At 34.3% G+C, this 24,313-nt stretch overlaps 1 protein-coding gene across 3 annotated transcripts in view; it reads right to left on the bottom strand.

Annotated features, from left to right (window-relative positions):
- DCUN1D5 (defective in cullin neddylation 1 domain containing 5) overlaps positions 1-23,668 on the bottom strand; it is a 37,336-nt gene extending 13,668 nt beyond the window's left edge. Inside the window, exons 1-6 of one of the 3 annotated variants that reach the window (XM_082410078.1) lie at positions 23,269-23,668; positions 21,163-21,254; positions 15,975-16,045; positions 15,472-15,563; positions 1,938-2,046; positions 1,748-1,852 (exon numbers count right to left, since the gene is read on the bottom strand). In XM_082410078.1, coding sequence (XP_082266204.1) covers positions 1,748-1,852; positions 1,938-2,046; positions 15,472-15,563; positions 15,975-16,045; positions 21,163-21,254; positions 23,269-23,354 — 555 coding nt within the window. In that variant the 5' untranslated portion in view covers positions 23,355-23,668. The remainder of the gene's footprint in view (positions 1-1,747; positions 1,853-1,937; positions 2,047-15,471; positions 15,564-15,974; positions 16,046-21,162; positions 21,255-23,268) is intronic. The other 2 variants (XM_082410079.1, XM_082410080.1) reach the window with 2 other exon arrangements.
- Between the last annotated feature and the right edge of the window lie 645 nt (positions 23,669-24,313).

The following is a 24,313-nucleotide window of genomic DNA, read 5'->3' as shown; positions in this document are numbered from 1 at the left end:
TCCCCTTCTTTCATTCTTGAGGAATAACACGAGCGTCAAGGGCACTAATAGTAAGGGTAAAACTCAATAAAGTTTTACCAGTGTATATGCTTGTGTAATCACCAATGAGATCAAGCTATACAATGTTTCCTACACACAGTAAATTCCCTCCTACTGCTTCTCATTAAATCATTTCTTTACGTAAGATTTACTGTTTAGCACATTTTGAAGTTGGCATCTTTGGAGGCAATTGAAAGGGTATAGACTTGGGTTCAAATCTCACTTCTGCTACTTGAGTGACCTTGGGAAAGTTATTCATTGGCTAAGTGGAGATAAAACATAATTCAAAATGGTGTTATAAAGATTTAAAAAGATAATGTAGGTCAAACACCCTCCACATAACAAGCATTTGAAAATATTTACTTCTCTCAGCTCCTTTTAGAGGGGAATATTTTTACAGAGTTATACTTATCATTGCCCCAAAACTACTAATATGAGGAAGATTGATAACATCCATCAACCAATCTACTTTATTAGGCTTAAAGATTTAAGTGTGCACAAAACCCATTCACTTAAGACCTTCTTATACCACTGTCTCTTATCACAAGTTTTAAACAAAACTAATCTGGGGAACTTGTTATGATAAACAACCATCTTTATGAGAAATTATTTTCGAAGCGAAAGCATCTGCATTCAAGAAACGGTGAGAAGTACGGGGCTTCCCTGGTGGCGCAGTGGTTGAGAATCTGCCTGCCAATGCAGGGGACACGGGTTCGAGCCCCGGTCTGGGAAGATCCCACATGCCGCGGAGCAACTAGGCCCGTGAGCCACAACTACTGAGCCTGCGCGTCTGGAGCCTGTGCTCCGCAACAAGAGAGGCCGCGATAATGAGAGGTCCGCGCACCGCGATGAAGAGTGGCCCCCACTTGCCGCAACTAGAGAAAGCCCTCGCACAGAAACGAAGACCCAACACAGCCATTAAAAAAAAAAAAAGAGCAGTTATAGTTCTTTGAGAAAAAAAAAAAAGAAACGGTGAGAAGTATACAAAAAAATAAAATGAAATGAAATAAATAAAATAAAATAAAATAAACAAAATAAAATAGAAAGAAGCTCAAAAACAGATAGGAAACTAAAGAAAGCAATGAAAAAAAGGACAGTATCTTCTTCAAACCACCATATACAGAAGGTGCTATGATAAACCTTCTAAAAGAATACTTTCTTCATAAATACAGCATACATTTCTCAGTAATCACTATATTTAAGTACATCCTCATATTTGTGGACATAAAAGTTTATTCTAATTCTTTAGATTGAGCCTAAGTTTTAATACTAAAATTGGTTCTTTTATATTGAGTTTTTCAGCCTAATACCCTGTATAACAGAGAGAAACCTGATTTAGAAAGCTTGAGATTTGTGCACTAGCATAAATTCTCTTCTGCAAAAATCCCAAGAAACTAATTTTACATGAAGGATGTCTGTGCTAAAATGTATTTCTTGAAGGTTTCTTTTTTATCTTTTTTTTGGGGGGGGGTTGGGTTGCAAGGCAGGGAATAAAAATAACTTACGTACAGAATATGTTAATGAACATGAACTCATGTCTAAAAATGACAGTGGATATGTACACATTTTAACAAATTTTCAAACACTTAAGCAGAATTTTTAAAAAGCACAGTATTAAAAAATCTACTTGTTTTTCTTCAATTAAAGGTATATTTTCAATCAGCTTAAGTTTTAAAATATTATTTTAAAAATAAAAACACATACATACCTCCAGGTACTGGTAAAATACTGAAAACAGTGGCCATGTCCTCCCAAGGAGAAGAGCTAACATAGACTTAGCTGTATCAATATCAAGGCTTCTCTGATCTTTATCCTAAAATAAAGGTAAAAAAGTTTTCCTAAGTGTGGTTTCAAGATTAAAAAAATATTAAAATTGAAAACATGGAAATTCTACCTACCCTTGCAAAATCAAAGGCATATCTGTAGATATTCTTAAATGAAGAAATATCATTCAACTGTGAGCGCAAAAAGTCAAATTTGTTCTGTAACTTTTCTGTGCAGTCACACCTTAAATTAAACAAATCAAACATATTACATAATTAAGAAAATTAAATAAAAGCATCTTTAGGGGTTAGAAGGAATGCATTAAAGGAAAAAGTGAGCACATTTATGAAGTTAATTTAGGTTTAAAATTCTCTGATTCACAAATTTAGAATAACTATTGCCTTGTATCTACCAATGTAATACAAAAAGGAAAAAGGATAAAAGAAAAAGAAAATCTGGCAATCAATGAAAGTTCACTCCAATAACTTTTCTTTAAAAAAAAAAACAACAAAAAACAACCACAACTCCATCAAAAACTCGAATAAAATCACAAATATTTGATAAAAAGAGATGTACTATAATGTCCTTTGACCACAAATAAAGTTAAGATGACAGAACAAATAAAATTAATCAGGCCTCTGATACAAATTTCACTGGGAAGTTCTTAGGCACCAGCTTGGTGAAAGAGATTAGCCATGATTGCTTTTACAAGTTTAGTATATAACCCAGAGGAAATACATTAGTGATTCAGTAATAAACTCAAATTCCTACATTTTTAGTAAACAAAAAATCAAAGTAAATCAGTGATAGCACCTAACGTCACATAAGGCACATATACAAAAGAATGCAAACAAGTAATACATGTTATTTCTAAAGATAAGACATGAAGTATAAGAAGCTAAAGAGATGGAATGTTCAAAAATATTTACTGGCTTTCTGACTCTCCCTGGGTTGATATATTCCCCTACTTAGGAAGAAGCAAGGCAGACAAAGCCTTTCACAATTGGCACAAATCTCCAGTCTCATCTCCTGCCAGGGCCCAATATCCTTAAAATATAACTGTGCTCTAGTTATAATTTCACTTACCATTCCAAAATGTCATAGCTATGCTTTAGCACATATTATTTTATCTACTTGATATGCTGTTCCTTCTAACATTTTGACAAAATATTACTCATCAAAACCTAACTCACAGTTTGCGCTCTCTGAGCTCATCTGACTCCCTCCGATCAAATTAGTTGTGCCACCTACTGTGACCAACTGTATTCCACTCAAAACTGAATTTTAGTACTCATGACGTAGACACCTAGCATTCTCAGCTTTAACCAAGACTTTCACTATTCTAAATCAACAATGTGATGTGTAGTAACTTATTGTTTTATTAAGGTGTAAATATCTGAATACATTTCTAGTGTTACTTAACTCTTGCATTCTTAGAATAAGCCAAACTTGGTCATGTTACCTATTTTATACATTGCTAGATATCTTGCTATGTTCATAAGTGAGACTGGCTTGTAAATTTTATTCTTTCACACTCTCTTTTCTAGTTTTATAACAAGCTTATACCATAAGCTTCAAAAAAACAAAATGAGAAATAGTATCCTTTCTTCTGTTTTCTGAAAAAGTTTACTGAACATTGGAATTAGGATTTGTCCAAACTCAGCAACTGAAAATCCACCTGAGCCTTTTCATTGAGGGAAGGAAAACCTTTTAATTACTAAATCAGCATTTTAAATGGCTATCAGACCATTCAGATTTTCTATGTCTTTTTGAATCAGTTTTGGTCATTTATACACTTTTCTGATCATTTCATATATAATTTTATTTAAATATGCCAATTAAAATATTTATAATATTTTCTAATATGACTATTACATTTATATATTTTTGCTTTTTCTTTGCTTTTCTTAATCACCTTGCCATAATTTAATTCTCTCAATTGTATCTTTTTTCTATTTTACTAAGGGCTGGACATCTTTTTATCTCTTTTCTTCTGCTTTCTTTGGGTTAATCCTTTTTCTAACTTCTTAAATTAGATACCAGTTCATTTGGTTTCAGGCTTTTTTTCTCTTTTAATATAACATTTAACACTATAGACCTCCCTCTAAGTACAATTTTAGCTTCAGCCACAGTTTTGTAAGTATTATTGGTTTGATTATTCACTTGTAAATGATGCCTTAACAAGAGTGGTTTCGGAGGAGTCGCAGGGATAAAAGTTTTGCTAGCATAGGTTTAAAAGAGAGAACGAGAAGAGAGAAACTGGAGAAAATAAGCATAGACAATTGCTTTCAAAGAGTCTGGTTCTAAAATGGAGCAGAGAAAAGAGCTCTAAAGTGGGATAGTGAAGGAGGGCAGAAGGTTTGCTTTTTAAAAAAAGAGATACAAGAAATAACTTCTGCTTCTAGGAAGATGAAGTAAATGTTCTCTTTCCTATCTCTCCTGCTAATTCAACTAAAAGCCCTAGACATTATACATAAAACAAACATAAGAAGACTCTGAAAGAATCTGAGAAACAATACAGTCGTATGTTCCCTGGGTTTTCTTTTTGCCTTGGAGATGAAGGAGTCAGCAAAACGGAAATGCCAATGAGGGTAGACAAACAAAACAAAACAAACAAAAAAACCCCTGCTCTCCCGCTAGTCGAAAGTAAGCAGCCTAACAAGACAGAAAACATTAGAAAGAAACACTCTTCTCCTGTCAAACACCAAAGAAAAACTGGCTCAAATCCCAGCAATGCCAGCAAAGACTGAATGGGGACCTGAATGGTCTACCCTCACCAGAGTACAAGGAGTTTGCCCTCTCAAATTCTGCAGTGTCAGTGGAAACCACATGGGGAACATGAACTTCCACTCCCACCAGTTAGTAAAAAGTAGTCAATCCTCCTCTGACCTGAGATAGTGTCAGAGGAGGATTTATAAAGAGTCAGGGCTTTCACCATCAATGCAGGAACAAGGCCACCACCCTAGTAGTGTCAATAGAGACTTTTTGGGGAACAAGAAAGTATCAGTGGAGGCCTAGTGGGACCTAAAACTCTCCTGTCTGCTAACAGTAATGAGGACTTCCCTCCTCATATGTCAACAGATGCAGAGTGAGGAACTTCGACTTCTATAGGCTGGAAGTAATAAGGTAGTGGCCCTCACTTTTCCTGCTGAAGTGGTATGAGAGGAAGCTAGCTAAAACAGAAGGCTTAAATAAGATCCAGAGTTTCATAACATAATACTCAAATCTTCCAGGTTTCAATAGAGAAGAAAAATAATTGCTTGCCCTAGCAAGAACCAAGATCTCAAATAGAAAGGAAAAAGACAATCAATAGATGCAAATACTGAAATGACAGAGATGTTTAGAATTGCTTGACACAGATTTTAAAGCAGCTATTATAAAAAGGCTACACTAAGCAATCAAGAACAAATTAAAACAAATGAAAAGATAGAAACTACCAGCAAAGAAATACAAAGTCTAAGGAAAGAAATATATAAAAAGAACCAAATGGAAATTTTTGAATTATAAAATACAGGGCAGACTTAAACCCTAATATATCAATAATTACATTAAATATAAGTAGTCTAAATATAACAATTATAAGACAGAGATTGACAGAGTAGGTAAAAAAAAGAAACCTAACTCTGCTATTTGGAAGAAACTGACTTCAAACATAACAATACAGGCAGATTGAAAAGTAAAAGAATGGAAAAAGATATATTGTAGAAACAATCAAAAGAAAAGAGGGGTGGCTACACTAATATCAGCTAATGTAGACTTCAGAGCAAAGAAATTAACAGAATAGAGAGGAACATTACATAATGACAAAAGGTCAATCCACCAAGACATAACAATCCTAAATGTATGCACCAGACAATGGAGCTGCAAAATATGCGAGACAAAAACTTATAGAACTGAAAGGGGAAATAAACAAATTCACAATTATAGTTACAGATTTCCACACCTCTCTCTCAGCAATTGAGAGAACAACTACACAGAACATCAGCAGAGGTACAGAAGAATTCAACAGCACCATCAATCAACAGGATCTAATCGACATTAATAGAACATTCTATTCAATGGCAACAAAATACTTATTCTTTTCAATCCTGAGCCATAAACAAACCTTGACAGATATAAAAGAATTGAAATCACACAGAATATGTCCTCTGACCACAATGAAACCCAACTAGAAATAACACTTAGAAACTAAAGCGCCAACTCCTAAATAATCCATGGGTGAGAGCAAGTCTCAATGGAAACCAAAAAATATACTGAACTGAGTGAAAATGAAAAAAACATATCAAATTTTGTGAGACACAAAGTAGTGCTGACAGGGAAATTTATAGCACTAAATATAAACATCAGAAAAGAGAAAAAGTCTCAATCAATAATCTAAGCTCCTACCTTTGGAATCTTTTCTAGAGAAAAAAATCAATGAAACAAAGATGTGATTCTTTGGAAAAGATCAATAAAATTGACAAGTCTCTAGCAAGAATGACAAAGAAAAAAAAGAAGACAAAGATTACCAACATCAGGAATGAAACAAAGGGTATCATTACAGACCTGCAGATATCAAAAGGATATAAATTTGACAACTTAAGATGAAATGGACCAATTCCTTAAAAACAAAAAAATACAACACTCAAAATATTAAATATTTGAGTATGTAACTATTAAATTATTAATAAATTGAATTCGAAAGTTAAAAACATCTATAAAAGACATCTACAGGCTCAGGTGGTTTCACTGGAGAATTCCACCAATCTTTGAAGACCAATTCTACAGCCTCCTTCAAAAAATAAAGTATAAGGAAAAACTTCCCAGTTCATTTTATAAAGACAGTATCACCGTAACAGCAAAACCAGAAAAAGACAGTATTTTAAAAAAATCATCACAAGAAAAAAAAAATTTATAGCTATGTATACCGATGAATGTTAACTAGACTTATTGTGGTAATCATTTTGCAATATATACAAATACTGAATCATTATGTTGTATACCTGAAACTAATATAATGTTATATATGTCAATTGTACCTCAATAAATAAGAAAAGAAAGAAAATAAAATTACAGACCAATATCCCTCATGAAGCTGTAATAAAATATTAGCAAGTAGAATTAAGAAGTATATAAAAATAATTATACACCATGATCAAGTGGGATTTATTCCAGGTATGCAAGATTGATTCAGTACTCAAAAATCAATGTAATCATATTCATAGGCCAGAAAAAGAAAAATTACATGATTATATGATTTAACTCAGAAAAAATATTTAAAATATTTAATATCTATTCATGTTAAAACTCACAGAAAAACAGAAATAGAGAACTCCCTCAACTTAATAAAGAGCACCTACAAACAACCTACCGGAAAAAGTACTTAATGGTGAAAGACTGATGTTTTTACCTCAACATGGGGAGCCAAAAAAGGATGTCCACACTTACACTTATTCAACACAGTAGTAGAAGTTCTAGCCAATGCAATATTTCAAGGAAAGGAAATACAGGGCATACAGACCAGAAAAGAAATAAAACTGTCCCTATTTCACGTCATAATCATATGACATAACTATCTGTGGAAAACACAAGGAATACACACAAAAGAATCTTAGAATAAGTGAGTTCAGCAAGGTCACAGGACATACAAAAATCAGTTATATTTCTATATATTAATAATGAGCATGTGGATGCTAAAATTAAACATACAATACCACTTACAGTGGTCAAAATAAAGATGAAATATTTAGGTTTAATTCTTACAAAACATGTACAGGATGTATGTTTGACACAAGACTGATGAAAGAAACCAAACACTTAAATAAATGGAGACATATCTATCTTCCACGAATCAGAAAAGTCAAAGAAGTAAAGATGTAATTCTTCTGAAATTCACATTCAGTTTAACAAGAACCTCAGTAAGATTTTTTTGTAAATATAGAAGATTGTTCTAAAATGTTTGGAAAAGCAAAGAAACTGTAGTAGCTAAAAAATGAAAAAAGATGATCAGTCTACCTGACTTCAAGACTTAGTATGTAGCTGAAGTAATCCACACTGTGTGGTAGTGGAAGAAGATCAACAGAACAGAACAGAGAAGCTAGAAACAGACCACACAAATATGCCCAAATGATTTTTGACAAAAGTGTAAAGCAATTCAATAGGAGAAAGAGCTTTTTCAACAAATGGTACTGGTGCAAGTGGACATCCACAGGTAAAGAAATAAACCAAAATCTAAGTCTCATACTTTTTAAAGAAATAAACTCAAAATGTATTACTGATTTAAAAGTAAAATGTAAAACTACAAACCTTCTAGAAAAAAAGTAAGAAAAAATTCTCGGGATGTAGAGCTAGGGCAAAGAATTCTTAGACTTGACACCAAAAACACATAAAAAGGAAAAACTGATAAACTGGACATCAACAAAATTTAAAACTTTTGCTCTGCAGAAGTCCTTGTAAGAGAATGAAAACACAAGCTACAGAGGGGGAGAAAATTTTGCAAACCACATATTCAATGAAGGAATTAAATCTAGAATATAGAGAAAACTCTCAAAACTTAACAGTAAAAAAAAAAATTTATCCACTATAGCTCTTAACCTCTTCCCTATTTTCCTCAGATATTGTAGGTCACTGATTCCTATTTTATTTACATCTATCTCCTTTGCAGCTCACCTATTGAGTTTTAAATCTTTTATATATTTCACTTTTAGAAATGTAATTATCTGAAATCTGATCATCTGAGACCATTCCTCTTTTTTCTTTTAAAACACATTAAATGTAGTTATTTTAAACTGAGATTATAATTATTCAAAATACTAGCCTTAAAGTCTTATTTTAAAGTTTAAGATCTGTTTCCCAACTTGTTTAGTGATTTCTGATTGTTAATGATCACTGAAATTTTTTCTGTAGAAATTGAGGCTTCTGTTTAAAATGCTTTCCTGTACAGAAGAATTGCTTCCACGAAACACATGGGAGTAGTGATTACCTGGGACAATTCCAAAATACATTTCTGGATTGTGCCTAAATCTGACGAAGAGCCGTGCCACGTGGCTTGTGGGTTCTCAGTTCCCCACCAGGGACTGAACCCGGGCCACAGCAGTGAAAGCCCGGAATCCTAACCACTAGGCCACTGGACTCCCCACAAAGAGCTTTTAATTAGGAATTCTCTCAACCAGAAGCCCTCTGTCTCCAACTGTATATGCAGAACCAAGCCCAAGCAATCAAGTCTCCATCTACTGGGTAGGTTTGGCATCAATGACTAAATGTAGGAGGTTTTGATCTGATTCTCGTTGCAATTTGTCTCCAGTTCCCAGCACGCACAGATAAATGGCCAGATCCTAGGTGACTGAGAATAGGTAGGTATCCTCAGGGTAAATGCCAGCTCCGTAGATCCCTATGGAATCACCATCTCTTATAAATTCTGGCCTCTGATTATTTTCCTTAATTTACAGTCAAGTCCAGGTGTGTTTTTTAAAGGATGCTTTAATATTTTATCCGACATTTAACTGTTTAACATGGGAAATGGTTTGTTTGCACATTTAGGATGCCATATCTGCCAGAAACAGAAATCAAAATTTGGATAAGTTAATCATCTAATTTGTCTGGGGCCTAGTTCCTTGCATATGAATGAGTGCACAAAATGTTTCATGCAGAAACAAGAAAAATTTATTCTTACCATTAGAAATTTATTACTTACTATTTCAATAAATGGCTTCTATTAGTACAAAAATACTTCATTATATGAAAAAGTTTTAATGAAAGTTGAAAATGCAGTTAACTTCTACCAGAAGAATACACAAAAGAAACAAATTCTCAGATTATATGTTACTATTAAGCTGTTTGAAAATTAGGAAATGAAGTCTTCAATATCTCCAGAGTTATCAACTGAGAATGTTCAGAAGGTACTAGTACTAAAGTAACTAGTTACAAGTACTCCCTTCCCCATGATGATCTATTTTAGGTAGGGGCCTCATTTTCTCTAAATCTTTGTAGCTTCCTGAAGCAGTGCTTTTCACATTTTTTTTAGTGATGTGACTCACATTTTCACACAAAATCTCATGCAGAATCTTAACAGACTTGCAATTCAGGAAGGCAAACAAGTTAAAGGATACCTCCCTACTTTCAAAAGTTATTTCTCTCACTACCACCAGAGTTTGAAAATCATCCTCATTCCATATTAACATGGGGCCTGGCATATAGAAGCACTCCAAAATTATTTGTTAAATAAAAGTATTATTTAACAAAATTATTTGTTAAATAATAAACAACAAAGTAGATGATATATTAATTTAATTACAAGAAGCGTCAAAATTCCTACCTGGGGAAAGGTTAGTGGAAAACTGTAGTTCAAACAAAATTGTAAAGTATATAAGTAGTGACTGACAAGTCTCTCAAGGAGATAAGAATCCAAGAGATTAAAATCCTTCCCAAATATTTTACATTCCATAGGTACATAAAGCAACAATATTACTTAGTATATGATCTCAACAAGCTTAAGACAGAGATAAAGAACGAAGTTTCAAGTCAAATAGAGACCAGTTAAAATTCCAATTTCTCCACCTTCCAGTCATGTGGCTTTAGGCAAGTTACTTAACCTTTACCAATCTGTTTCCCATTTTAAAACCACAAAAACAGTAAGAGACAACCGTAAGATTAAATGAGAATCATGTATTAAATGCGTAGCACAGTTCTTAGCTTGATAGGCTCCTTTTGAGGCAAATGGCTAAAAAATGATCTTCACATTGGTGGCTCTCTGCAAACTATTTCTTATCATTATAATCCTTTATCTACATCTTTCAGTTGAGAAATAATTTAATAGAACTGACAATTAATGTTTTCTTCTTGGAGAAGAGTGAAAAAAATAAGAGCACAAACTTCCGTATCTATTACGAACATCATAAAGACCGTGACCAGACCCAGCAAAACCAGTAATCATGCCCAAGCAGTTAAACACAATTCTTAATATTTAATCTAGCCCCAAAATAGACTCACAAGAGTTAATGTTGATACCTTTTAACTTGGCAAGTTTAGAAAGACTATTTCCCCTGAACTAAAAAGAAAAGCATACTTAACTAGTGTAGCATGGAAAGTAAGAATAGCACTTTTAAAAATAACAATCAAATAAAACCACACAAATTTTAGAGAACACTGGCACAATATGACAGCAATCTCCAAGGTCACTGCTGTTAGAACCAGTGAAATGGGTTTAAATTTCAACATAAAGGCTTGGGAATTAATTTCCTGAGTATTGTTAAACGTCTGATTAACAAGAGAGGCTTCTGAATTTCTGCTTCATTTAAAACCTTTAAAATGAGAAAAAATTTTCATTTATATATTAGATCTAAGTGAGGTTATCTTCCTTAATCATTAAGTCAATAAGAATGCCATGACACACTGATGTATAACAGGAAGAATTTTATTAACCAAGTTATGGATTTAGAACTTTCTCTGACGAGATTGGGCATATTGAGAGTGGTATGGCCAAAGACTAGAACTTTCTCTGAATCAGGTGTATGGACCTGAACAATACAATTAATCCATCTCTGGGGGGTATTTGGAAATGTGGAACAGGGGCATTTTGAAATTGTTTTGATGACTCTCGGGGAGAGCAAAGGGGAAGAATGCCAATGGCAATTAGTACTTGGGCCCACAATGCTAAGTGAATGATAGTCATACACCACAGACACCACAGCATCCAAATCTATTCAACTCTTCTACTCCCACCAAAAAAATTGTACAAATGTTCCCCATTCCTCCCTCCTAAAGAAAGTGAAGCCAGTTAAGCCTATAATCTTCAAAGTACAGGGCTCAATATGGAGACCAGAAGGTGTACAACTTGTAGTCTACTGGCAGACAGCTTAGTTACTACCATTCTTGTCAGATGTTATCCTTTTGGCTCTTTTTTGCATTATCATAATCAAGTACACTCTTGTTAAAGATATATGCCCACAATTTTCTCTAACAGCATGGTAGATGCTCCAACAACAAACTTTCAGCTAGTAGGTATGAGAAAAGTTATCTGCTCCAGTAAGGTATGCCAGAATAAAACTTTCAAGTATCCTTGGAATCTTGCCTCTACAGATGTGCATCTTAATGCGGATAAGGTCCACAGTTTTCCTAAGGTTCTCAAAAGAGTCTATGACCTAAAAAACAAAAACAAAAACAAAAACCTCCTCTATTGAAAACTATCCCCAAAATCTTTGATGATTCCTATGCTCAAAAATCTCTGATGGCTTCCCAAGCTAAAACATATGGTTTAAACTCTCTCAACATATTAGTCAAAGCCCTGCATAATGTAGCCATTATCCCAACTATCTGGAGTTTAAAACTACTCTGTCAATTTTCTGTACGTACCTTTTGATTCTAGCAAACTAGACATATGTTTTCTTTTCTCAAGGCTCTGCTCACAATTTCTTCTTGAAACAACATTTTCCTATACACTCAACCATCAAAATCCTAATCATTCTTCAAGGTCCAGTTCAAATGCCACACCTACAGTAAAGACTTTCCCATCTACTCAGCTGGCATTAACCTCCTTAGCAGCTGTGCTTTCACAGTATTTGGTACTTTTACTCTAGTACTTGTCCCATTCCACCTGGATTTATGGTTACAGTATGCCTATGGTTACAGTATGGTTGCAGTAATGCCTTTCCCACCCTACTGAAATGTAACTAAGGGGCAGAGCTGTGTCCCATGCCTCACTGTTATCATCAGTAAGCGGCACAGTACTTTAGATAAAATAGGTGTTTAAATACCTCCTAAATTAAATCTGACTTGAAGGGAAATTTGACTATTATTAAACAATGATGAAAACGAAATAGAGCAAAGTATCTGGAAAGGATATGGCAATTACATCTCCGAAACTTAAAAAAATGGTCATTCTAGTCCAATTATATACAAATTCATACCCATAAATTCTTTCACACAAAAGAGGACAATTCAGTTGTGAAAAGTCTGTATGAATAACAGCTTTAAAATAAATAAATGTAAAAAAAAATATTCTGAAAACTGTTAAGCATTATACAATTACAGATTATAATTAACCATGATTATGACAGTCCCCTATTCTTGACCATAATATATGTTTTAACTACCAGACTGTTTCTATTCTTTAGCAGAGCTCTACTTAAAGTTTTCTACGTGTTAAAATTAATTAATTTGAAACAATTGATAACTACATTAAGATGATTTAGGAACCATCAAATAACTATGTCCAGATTAAATTAAATCCTAAAAATATGAAAAACCTATAAAAGGAATCAAGTCTGTGAAATTTTACATTTTATAATGATTATATAAAACCAAGTATACTAGATGACTATACATTTTTAAAAAAACAAGTTTTATAGATTCTTTTGTCTCTATTGGTTTACATTTTAAACTATTTTATTCCTAGCAAGTTCTTTACAAGAAGATTCAGGGAGTAATAAGACTTAGCCATTTAAGAGAAGATACTCTGTACTTCAACAAAGCAATCTAGATCATTGGGGGTAAAAAAAAAAATAACTATTTTCCCAGTCAATAGTGCTTGCCTAATTTTAGTAGCTTCAAAGATATACACTACAGAGTTCTAAGCAGATGTGCAGGGGATAATAAATGAATGAAACAGAAACCTCTGGGTCAATTTTAAGTCCTAAATATCGCTTTTATTTTGTAAAGCCTGTGAACTTCCTATTGGAAAGATACGCTAATAAACAACATGTTCATGGGTTCATCAATTTCCCTAGCATATACCCAAGGCCATATGCTAATTATTCAAAAGTAAATACTAGAAACACTTCGTGTTTACATATTTCTGTTATACAGAGGCTCTTTATATTATATCAAGTAATTCAAAAACATAAATAATTAGAAACTTTTGGTTTAAAAATATACAAATAGTTGTTAGCTGAGATATTTTAAAAAGCAATAGACAAAAAAGCAGTAGGAAGAGTACATAAAGCAGTTGTAATGCCAAATAAAATGTCTTACAATTGACAACCCATGCAACTGATATAAATTTTAATAAAACAGACTGAGCTACATGAAATTAGTTTATATTCTTTGCATAATCTTGTATATTTTATCTTTCTCTATAAAGCTAATTAAATGGTGAGAAATAGCTCAAAGAATTTCAGAATCAACATTATTTTAATTTGGCATGTTATGACACCTAGATGAATGGCAGCCTTGGTTATAAATACTATGATTTTAAAAGTTAATAATGGCCTTCTGTTTTATAAAGAATGTAACAAAGGAATATACATAAAGGGATGATGCAATAGGAAGTACAGTATGGTAGACTGGTAATCAGGAAATTTAAATTCTACGTCCTATCTCTGCCACTAAGAACTATGTAAACTTTGGCAAAAATTTTCTTCACCTCTCTGAGTCTCAGACTCCTCATCTCACTTATAAGTAATAAAAGTGAGAGGGTTGATTTTATGTTCTATTCTAGGAACTATGATTTGGTTCATATGAGCAAAGATTTTTACATTAAACAAATATATATACATATACATATGTGTTTGTATGTGTATACATACACACACACACACATATATATATATACACGCACACACACACACACACACAAAATATCTAAATGTTAATGCTGGTTGAAAAGGAGAATTACAAAACATTAGACACTGAAAATCCAAATATAAATATTTAAGTTTCATATGAACAAATACACTTAAAAAAAATAACCAAGTATTTTGAAATTTAAGGATAGGCAAACAAGGAGTAAAGAACAGTTAAGTGTGTTAATAAAAGCATAATCACAACAGGAAATCACATGGCTAATTAACCTCCAGTTTGGGGCTCAAAAATATTATAAATTTATGCTTGCTCTAACTATTTTAGAATGTTGATTATTAATAACTTCCTGCATGAACATCAGGAACATGACATAATATAAAATTAATACACAATTACTAACTGACTCTGAAATTAAGCACACTTTACTCTGGAAAGCCAAAATCAAATTATTTTTATAAAGAAGCAATTTTATAACTTATAAAAGTGTCCCAAGGCAGCATCCTAAACTGAAAGTATACAACTATAAAACGGCTAATGGTTGCACAGGAGCCAAACAATATTTCTACTTTTGTATTCATGAGATTCATTTGGCAAAAAAGAAATAATAAAAGTGTCATGTAACTCTCTTCAGATTTCTTTTTTTTTAATTTTTTTGCATTAAAGTAGAGTTGATTTACAATGTTGTGCCAATCTCTGCTGTACAGCAAAGTGACTCAGTTATACACATACAGACATTCTTTTCTTTTTATATCAAATTTCTTTTTTAAGTCAAGTATAAAACTGAAGAGAGAGGAGGCCCCAGAGCTTAGGACTGCCCAAGAACAAACTCCTCATGTAGTAGAATTCTACATTCTGAGAAGGAAATCCCTTATCACTCAAACATCCCATGAGTAAATAACTTTGATCATGAATCTCTAATTCACCCATCAAGAGACTCGAGTTTTAATAGAACTGTTCTTAGGTTCTTTCTTAGGGAATATGAAAACTGGAGTAACAGTTCATTTTGTCAAAGACCATAATATAAATTTTGTCAATACTAAACTGATTGTTCTAGATCAAACCAATCTGATTAATTTAAGGTGAAACCTTACTCCCAAAAAACTACGAAGCACAAAATATCAATTAAGATCTTCAAATAGGCCATCAAATTTGTTTTTTAAAAAAATTTCTTACTGTAATGAAGTCATCCCCTTTAACCATTCTTCCTTGGTAAAAAATCCCATGCTTTCAGCCTCCAATTTCCACGCTAAAACTAACATAATAATCTGGAAAGAACAGAACATAAAGGATAGGGGAAAAGTCAGCATAGAGATAATCATGTCTATATTTATCATGGAGAGCATTTTTATACAACTATTTCCATCCTTTAACTATTAAAGAGTACAATCTCTGGAATTATTAACTGTAAAGAAATTTAGATGAGCCAATTTCTTAAAAGCAAAAAGTTCTAACAATTTCTGAAGGTAGAATCTCTCTTACTCTATTACAAATGACATTTGTATCAAGAAAGAGAACACGTGCCCAATATAAATACATTTAAAAAAACCTAAATGAAAATCTACAATATTCATGAAGAAACAAAATCTTCTTATAAAATTAAAGTGTTCCAATTTTTAGAAATTTATGAATATGCTATACCCCACTTGTATTCCATTCTACTTAGAAATAAAACATACATTTTCAGGTTCAACACCAATGTCTTCACAAAATTTTTCCATTCCTTCTGGCCCTACAACTTCATCAGGACCTTCAAAGACAAAAATAATTTATATATTTTATTGTTATAATTTAATGTCAACATAAAACATAAGCCACTGTGTTAAAGGCATCTATGAATACACCATAACATTTTTTGTGAATAACTGAATTTGAATTTTGACATACCTTTGATAAAGTATAAATACTTGTCACCAGATTAAAAATTTTTTAATTTTGAAATACTCTTTGAACACATTATAAAATATAATTAAGGAAATAGAAAACAAAGCAACGTTAATATCAGTCTCTAGCTTGTACAATAACTTGAACCTATCCATTAAAAATGCATTTACTGAGAACCTCCTCTGAATAAAATTTTTCACAATGCATTAATAAAGAAGCACAAGAAGGTTTGAGCTTCTTATTCTACTAGACTGTGCCAGTACCAACCCACAATTCAAGACAGTAAACAGAGGAGAGTATCTGTTTCTTACTAGAACAGAAGGTCACTCATTAACCTTCTGAAATATACCCAAATAAAATTTACTAGTTTTAAGATATATTATGAAAATAACGATATAAGGAAATTACAACATTCAGATTCCAGAATGAGATATTTTCCTTATTTACTTGGTCCTAAAATAGACAGTAAAGCATAAGCATTATGTCATCTTAATGTAGAAATAAATGCTTAATCCCTCAATTAGCTATGTCTATCATTAGTCCAAAAATTAAGGACATTTTTCTTATATTTTTCTCCTTAGTAACAGTAAATATAAGTCAGTACACCAATTCTCATATTTTTTACGTTATCAGATTCCCATATAGTAATTACATCATTGCTAGGTCTCTTTTTTGACTTGATAAGAGTAAAACAAATTTGTGACAACATGAATGGACCTTGAGGGCATTTTGCTAAGTGAAACAAGTCAGACAGAGAAAGGCAAACACCATATGAGCTCACTTGCATAAGAAATCTACCAACCCCCTTCCTCCCCCCCAAACTCAAATACAGAGACCAGACTGGTGGTTGCCAGAGGCAGGGGTGGGCAAAATGGGTGAAGGTGGTCAAAAGGTACAAACTTCCAAACTTAGTAAGTCCTGGGGATGTAATATAGAGCAGGATGACTATAGTTAATAATACTGTTTTGCGTATTTGAAAGTAGCTAAGAGAGTGAATCATAAAAGCTCTCATCACAAGAAAACAAAATTTGTGACTATGTGTAGTGACAGGTGGTGATCATTTTGCGATATATACATATATCATTATGTTGTACACCTGAAACTAATATAATGAGGAAGGTAAAACAAATTTTAAAATATAAAATATGATAGAAATGTTTACCACACCTCGTTTTCAAAGAAAATACAGTCTTCAAATATTATTGTTAAAGTAGCTAAGAGAAACTTGTTTTCCCTTCTTAAGGACTAAAAATACTCCAGCTTTGTAAGTCATCGACTAGACCAAGGTTGCTCAGGTGGCATTTTATATCACCACCATTAGTTCACAAGCACAACATGAAGCCAAGGTCCTATGGTTTTTCTTAACAGAAGAATGTAACCATCCAATATGTGACCAGTTAAACTCCTACCATCTCAGATGAGGTCCAGGCTGCTAAGATGATGTTCACAACATGGTCTGAAACCAAAACCTTTTTAAAAATTTTCTGGTTTAAATAAGCATTGCACTTATTTATGCAGTGAGGTGTTAAAAGGTGAAGGGGTGGTAATTACAGGAAACTTTCACTTCCTAATATATATTTGGAGGGTTTTTTTAATGAGAATGTGTTAATTATATAATTTTAAAAGCACACATATACAATTAAGGTGTTAAAAAATACTGAATATGAATCCTTATATGTGGTTTGGATGAAAGTAAAAATCAGATAAAAAATTTAATGGAAGAAAAGTTTTTTTCTTAAGGCATGATGGAAATATACTCTAAACTTTCTAATGCAACAAGAAAGCAGACTTGCCCTCAAAGCTGCCATCATTAGTATTTTTAGAAGAGAAAGTCATGTCAAGAAATATCAGTTACTGTCATAAAATATAGCCTCCCTAGAAAATGGGAGATTAGTGATTAAAATTTGATAAGAATCAAATTATGTTATATGGAGATATATAAGATAGATATAAGACCCTTCTGTAAATGACAAGTGACTTTCACAAAGCAATGCAAATAATGATAGCAACAATCTAAATCTAAAACAAGGTCTATACTAATGTTCTTTTCCCCAGAATGCATAACATCAATTATACTTCTTGAAACAAACTCTTCAATAAAACTACTCCCAGGGTAAAACCTCTGGAGTGGAATTTAACTGACTCTTTCAGGCACAAAATAGGCTTCCACTCAATATAAGAATTTATGAAAATGATTTAGTTCACTCTACCAGCTGGTTACTTATTAGGATTATGCAATTCTATCCCACCTTTTTTCTGATTCTTTATAAGACCTTAAAAGTGCCTTTTCACCTTCTATGTTTTTGTTCAGTAACAGGCCCAATATATTACTGAATCCTTGCTGATGTAAATAGCACTCAAGATGAGACGTGTTATGAAAGGGCAAAACTATCAGGCTATCACACATGACCTGTAATATATAAACAAGATTTGTGGTAAAACATTTTTAAAACTTAAAAAAAAAATCAATTTTCTGATGTTTTAATAACCATAAAGAAATGTTCCCAGGTATACCTGCAGGGTCTAAAACAATGCCAGCCATAGCAGATGCTCGGGGTGGGGGGCGGGGGGGGCGGAAATCTGCTCAATGAAATGACACAGTACCTTCAACATAAACTACCTAGGAACTATACTGTTAATTTTGGAACAGTATTGTGAAAATATACAACCAGTAAATCTGATGCTGCAATATTACTCTTTTAATAATAGCTGACACTTATTGGGTTCTGACTATATTTAACCAGGTACAGCGCTAAGTGCTTTCTTAACGTGTATTATCTCAGTAGGCACAATTATTGTCTCCATTTTAAACAGGGACATCCCAGTTACTGTTTATTTGGCAAACAACTGGCACCTCCTTATCAATTAGGTCTCTGACCAAAGTAATCTCTAGAGAGGCCTTCCCTATTCACCTTATTTGAAAGTCCATCCCAACTTTCTACTTTCTATCCCTGCATCATACCATATTTATTACTTTTATAATCCTCCACAATCTGTAATTATCTTACCTACTTAACTTATTCACTGTCTGTCTTCCCTGCTAGAAGGCAAGCCTCCCAAGGGCAGGGATCTTGTCTGATTTGTTTACCACTATATTCCCAGCACTTAGCACAGTGCCTGACCTACAAGTGCTCAATAAATATGCATCATTCAGTGAAGGACAGAAGATAAGTTAACCTAAAGTACACTTACTAATATTTTCTTTGTAAAAGAAAAACTAGCTGCCATGTACATATTTTAAAATAAGACAGTAGTAAAGCATAGGCTCTATGGTCAGAATGACCTGAGTTTGAATCCAGGTTCTTGTCACTGTATGATCTTGGTCAAATCACTTAATCTAAGCCTCAGTTTTCTCGTCTAGAAAATAAGGATAACACCACCTACTTAACAGAACGGTCATAGGAGAAAATTATATAATTAGCACAATTTCTGTAATAAAGATAGCAATTATTTTGCTGGCCATTAAAAAACGCTTGTATAGGAAATAAATGTTTAAATCAAATCTTATGCTACCCAGGAAAGTCCCTATGAGAAGTAAAACAAGCAAGCATGAAAGAAAAAAACTGACTAATTTTATGGTATCTAGTACCTTTTATAGGCAAAATAAGATGACTGACCTTTTGATTCTGTATCATTATCATACATACCAGTAAAACTGGCATTTTGAATACTGGGTCAACATTTTAAATGGAGGTCAAAAGAAAATGAATTCCCTCTATTTAATTTGGGTTAGTGGTTGTCTTGGGATGCCAGTAATAGCAGTTTTTCTGGTCTAGAAAGAATCTGTTCTGTTACTAAACAATTTTTAAATTATACTTTTGGGATCGCTCAGTGGATCCCAACAGTGAAGTTACTGTCCTCCAAAATAGTCTTATTTTCCATACAGTTAGCCTAAACCTTAACCTTAAGTTCGAAGTACTCTTGAGACCTTAACTTGATTAGCAATAAGTACAAGACAGTGACTGCATATACACTTTTATTCTAAACAAACACTCTGAGAATGATAGTGATAAAAGGGGAAAAACAAAACAAAACAAAAAACCCAAACAGGGAGGCAGGTAAAAGAAAGGAAACAAAGGGGAGTAAGGAAAAAAAAAAAACAAAAAAAACTTTAAAACCAATAATTCCAAAAGAACTAAATCATTCTAAGGGAAAAAAATTTCTTTTCATATATGTTTATGAAGAAGTTAATAATAAATGGAAAACAAGTGTTCTTTTTCATATATTTGCTTAACTCTTTGGCCTCATCCCAGGCTTTGACTTTCACCTCTGAACTAGTTTCACCCTAGGCCTAGAGTTTTTCATTCACCACTTACAGGGATTTACTGTAGTTTAAATTAGCTTCTTCAAGAAGCTTTCCCTGAAACTTCCAAGGCTGGATTATACATTTCTCCTATGAACTTTCACAGTGCATCTTCCTAATATAGCATTTAGTACACTGTACTAATATCAGTCTGTTTATTATTGCATCTCCAGGAGAAATGAATGGTTAAATAAATAGCAATTATATTAAAGGATAAATCTGTCATGTAATGATATACCTGAGTTTTAAATCTTTTACTATGTCTCCCAAAAGTTTCAGAAAATGTCAGTTTATGGTTCAGAAAAATTTCAAAAGAAAACTGAAAAGAAAAACAAATATAAAGTATAAAATGTTTTATTACATACTTTGTGTTTTCCAGAATACCAACTCTACTGTAGCCCATGGATATAAACCAATAAGTGAATCTGTTTACAAATTTTACTAACAGTAAATGAGTTTCACCCCTCCCATTAAACATATACTAAATTATATATTTAAAGAAATATCAGCCTGAAAGGGCACCAAATTCTTAGCCTAACCATAATCCTCTGTCTTGACCCTGATCTCAGCACAAAGGACTAACACATAGCAGGCCTGCAATAAATAATTTGTTAAATGAATAAACCAAAAAGAACGTTTTAAAGCATGTGACTGTTATCTTCTTATATTAATTTCATTACCTGCATACTCATAAAACCAAGCCAGGCACTTCTTGCTTGAAAAATGTTCCTCTCCACTTATTAGTCTAGCAGGGGGTTGGGATCTGCAATAGCTTAGAAAACACACAAATGCCTAAGAATTTTAACAAGTCTCAACTTTTAGTGAAAAGCTAAGTTCAATATGAACTACTTCAATTCAAACCAAAGTATTTTTATTTTTTTACAGTTGGTGTTATAGGGAAAAATTGGAATTGTTAAATATTTGCAATTTGAAACAGTAATCTATATATAAAAATTTCTAACAAAACCCAAATGCTACTTTGCTCACTATCAAATTCCAAAAATATCACTAAAATTATTTCTCCCAGATTTCAAAAGACCACACAGAAGTTCAACCTAATGGTCTCAATCCAGGACTGGTAGTTGGGTATAAATCTTCACAGTGATTCTTCTGCTGATTTGTATGGAAATTATATATGTGTATAATTTGAAAACAAATCTTACAAAGTATATTTTGATACTCAGTGAATCAATATTTCAGAATAATATTATATATTAAGAGTTGTTTATTTATCATCTACCAAGCTTAAATCAATATTTTAGAGACAAAAGATAATATAGGACTTAAGGCTATAATTAGATTCCACAGATTAAAAAGAAAAAAAAAAAAACCCTAACAGATAATACCAGTTCAAATAATTGGGCCAAAGCCTTGAGGATTTAATGAACAGAGAACCTTTTCTCAAGGTTCCACACTACCACAGTGACTTCGGAATGCTATAACTTCTGCTACTGAATAATGTAATATAAAATAAGGGTGCCATATTTAAAATTTTAAGTTGATAGAGCAAAGTATCACCTGAGTTCTAATAATACTGACTGCTCAGCAGTTTTAATGTGCTTAATTTAAATAATTTTGATACATTATACAATTAAGATTACTACAAGTTAATGTAACAAAAAACTAATTTGCATGTTTCAAAAAAAAAATATGAGCTAATGGAGTAACTATGTCAAATTCTAGTATGAGTTATCAAGAGGTATAAGAAAACAGCAGTATCTTTCACAGTAACAGTCCAAGAAATACCCTTGGGCTCTTTTGCCAAACACAGTAATGAGGAAAAAAATTCAACCAATTACAAAAAGGATAATGCAGACTAAAGAAGTCACCTACCTCACATTTTAAGCAGAACTCTCTTTAAGGATAGTTCTATCATTATCTCTTCTTTATAATGCTGGCTACTTTAAATGGTAGCATCTGAAGTTGTTACATTAAGTGCCAACCACTAATACAGTCAAGACACCCGAAAAGGGAATTTTAAAAACTCACTTCTCACACCTAAATTGCAATTTTTTTTGCAGCATACAACATTGCTTTAATGCCTTAATGACACGCTACAAGGGGATCAAAGAGCTATACAACTACAGCTCTGCCTTTTCTTCTTCTCCAAGAGGATACAGAGTACAACAGCTCTCAAATTATTAATATTTATATTGAGAGCTAACAGCAGCCTGATGGCTGAAACACAAAACGCACGCAGGGCCTTTCCAACTCCGCACATAGGGACTTGGCTCAGGTGGAGGCGCTATACTTCCAGAAAATGGGGCTCCTGCTGGGATGGTCCGGGTTAGATCACTCCAAATACTAAATTTGGAGGCCAATTACAGCATAAGGAGCTTTTTTTCTACCATTCCCATGGTAGTTGTCAGGTCAAAATTCCTCGTGCTCTGTTCCTTTCTTCACACTCTACAAAGAAATTCTAGAAGTGACCCTTGCACGGATCTGTACTCACTTCTAGGTCTGGAAGGAAGGCGGGGGAAAGGATTAAAGGAATAGGGGGTAACGGGAAAGAGGGCAATTTGCGTTCGCATTCCTGTTTCCCCACCCTCCCTGGCACGTAGGCTCAACGTGAGGCGACTCTCCGAGTCCCTTTGCGGGCGCCAGAGCACACAAACCGAACATGAGGCGGAGCCGAGCGCAGACTCGCGCGGTTCCACGCCTCCCACCTAGGTTTATCAGAGGGGGTTCACCTCTCCCCAGCCCGAACCCCTGAGACCCAGCCCGCCTCCTTCTTCTCTAGCCCTGCAGCAGAGGAGGTAAGACTGAAGGGTAGGGGAAGGTGGTACCTGGAGATTTTACACTTTTTGAGGCCTCCGTCTTCCGCTACTGCCGCTGCCACCCCAGGAGATTTTCTCTTCTTCTTCACCGGCATCTTCCGCCCTCCCCGGCAGGGCGGGCAGGGGAGCCGGGGAAGGGGCTTGCTGTCAGCTGAAGACTCCTCAGTGCTGGCACCCGGTTTCCAGAGACAGCAGCAAGCGAAGGAGCAAAGTCGCCAGCCCGCCCCAGAGCGGCCCAGCCCGGCCGCTGCCCGCTCCCAGGTCCCCTCCTCGTCCTTCTCTGCTCGAGGCAGCGGGTACTCCTCGCCGGCAGGCACTGCGGCTCGATCACACTGGGAAGAGAGAACGCGGACAGCGCGACACCTCCACCAGTAACACACTCGGAGAGCAAGAGGCTCACTCTGACCCGGATGCGAATCGCCCAGGGCCAGAAGTGACGCAAGTGCAGAGACGGACGCCGGGAGGGGCGTGGCTCTGGTGGGTACCCGCTACCTTCCGCCCGGCTGGGTTACACTGAGTGGACTCCGCGATTGGGGAAATTGGGATGTATTGATCGTTTGACCTCCTTAGGTTGTCCAGTCTATCCCGACCTTTCTCACGAAGCTTCCACCCTGCCCTAATACTGAAGGTCACCCCCCCAAAAGGTCTTATGAAACCACTAATACTCTGCAGTTGGCGTTAAAAATAACCTGGTAAAGTAAACCAGGTTTCACTTCTGATCTCTTCCGTGCGGTAACCTCACGTTGTTTCCCACCCCTTAAATGCATGTTTCTTTATGGGCCATCGATCAGCCTCCCACTTACCCATCCCCACTTCTCCGTCATCCCTGACCTCTGCTTATCACTTTTTCTCTTGTTAAAACTTAGCTCCACCATTTCTGTTTCACAGAGCTCACCTTTCAGAGACAGTAGGTGATCGCTGACCTAGTAAAGAGGAATTTGAAGGACAATTCTAAGGGATTATGCAGTTCTCTGTTACTTAGCTTCAAAAGAATGTTGTTCTAGAATTCTGTAATCTTCCAACCCAATTAAAAGTGCATGAGGCAAAAAAAAAC

Source organism: Balaenoptera physalus, assembly GCF_965194825.1.
Source record: "Balaenoptera physalus genome assembly, chromosome: 10".
In the NCBI taxonomy this organism is placed as follows: Eukaryota; Metazoa; Chordata; class Mammalia; order Artiodactyla; family Balaenopteridae; genus Balaenoptera; species Balaenoptera physalus.
The sequence above is the reverse complement of the archived record's forward strand: the minus strand, read 5'-3'. Positions and strand labels throughout refer to the sequence as shown.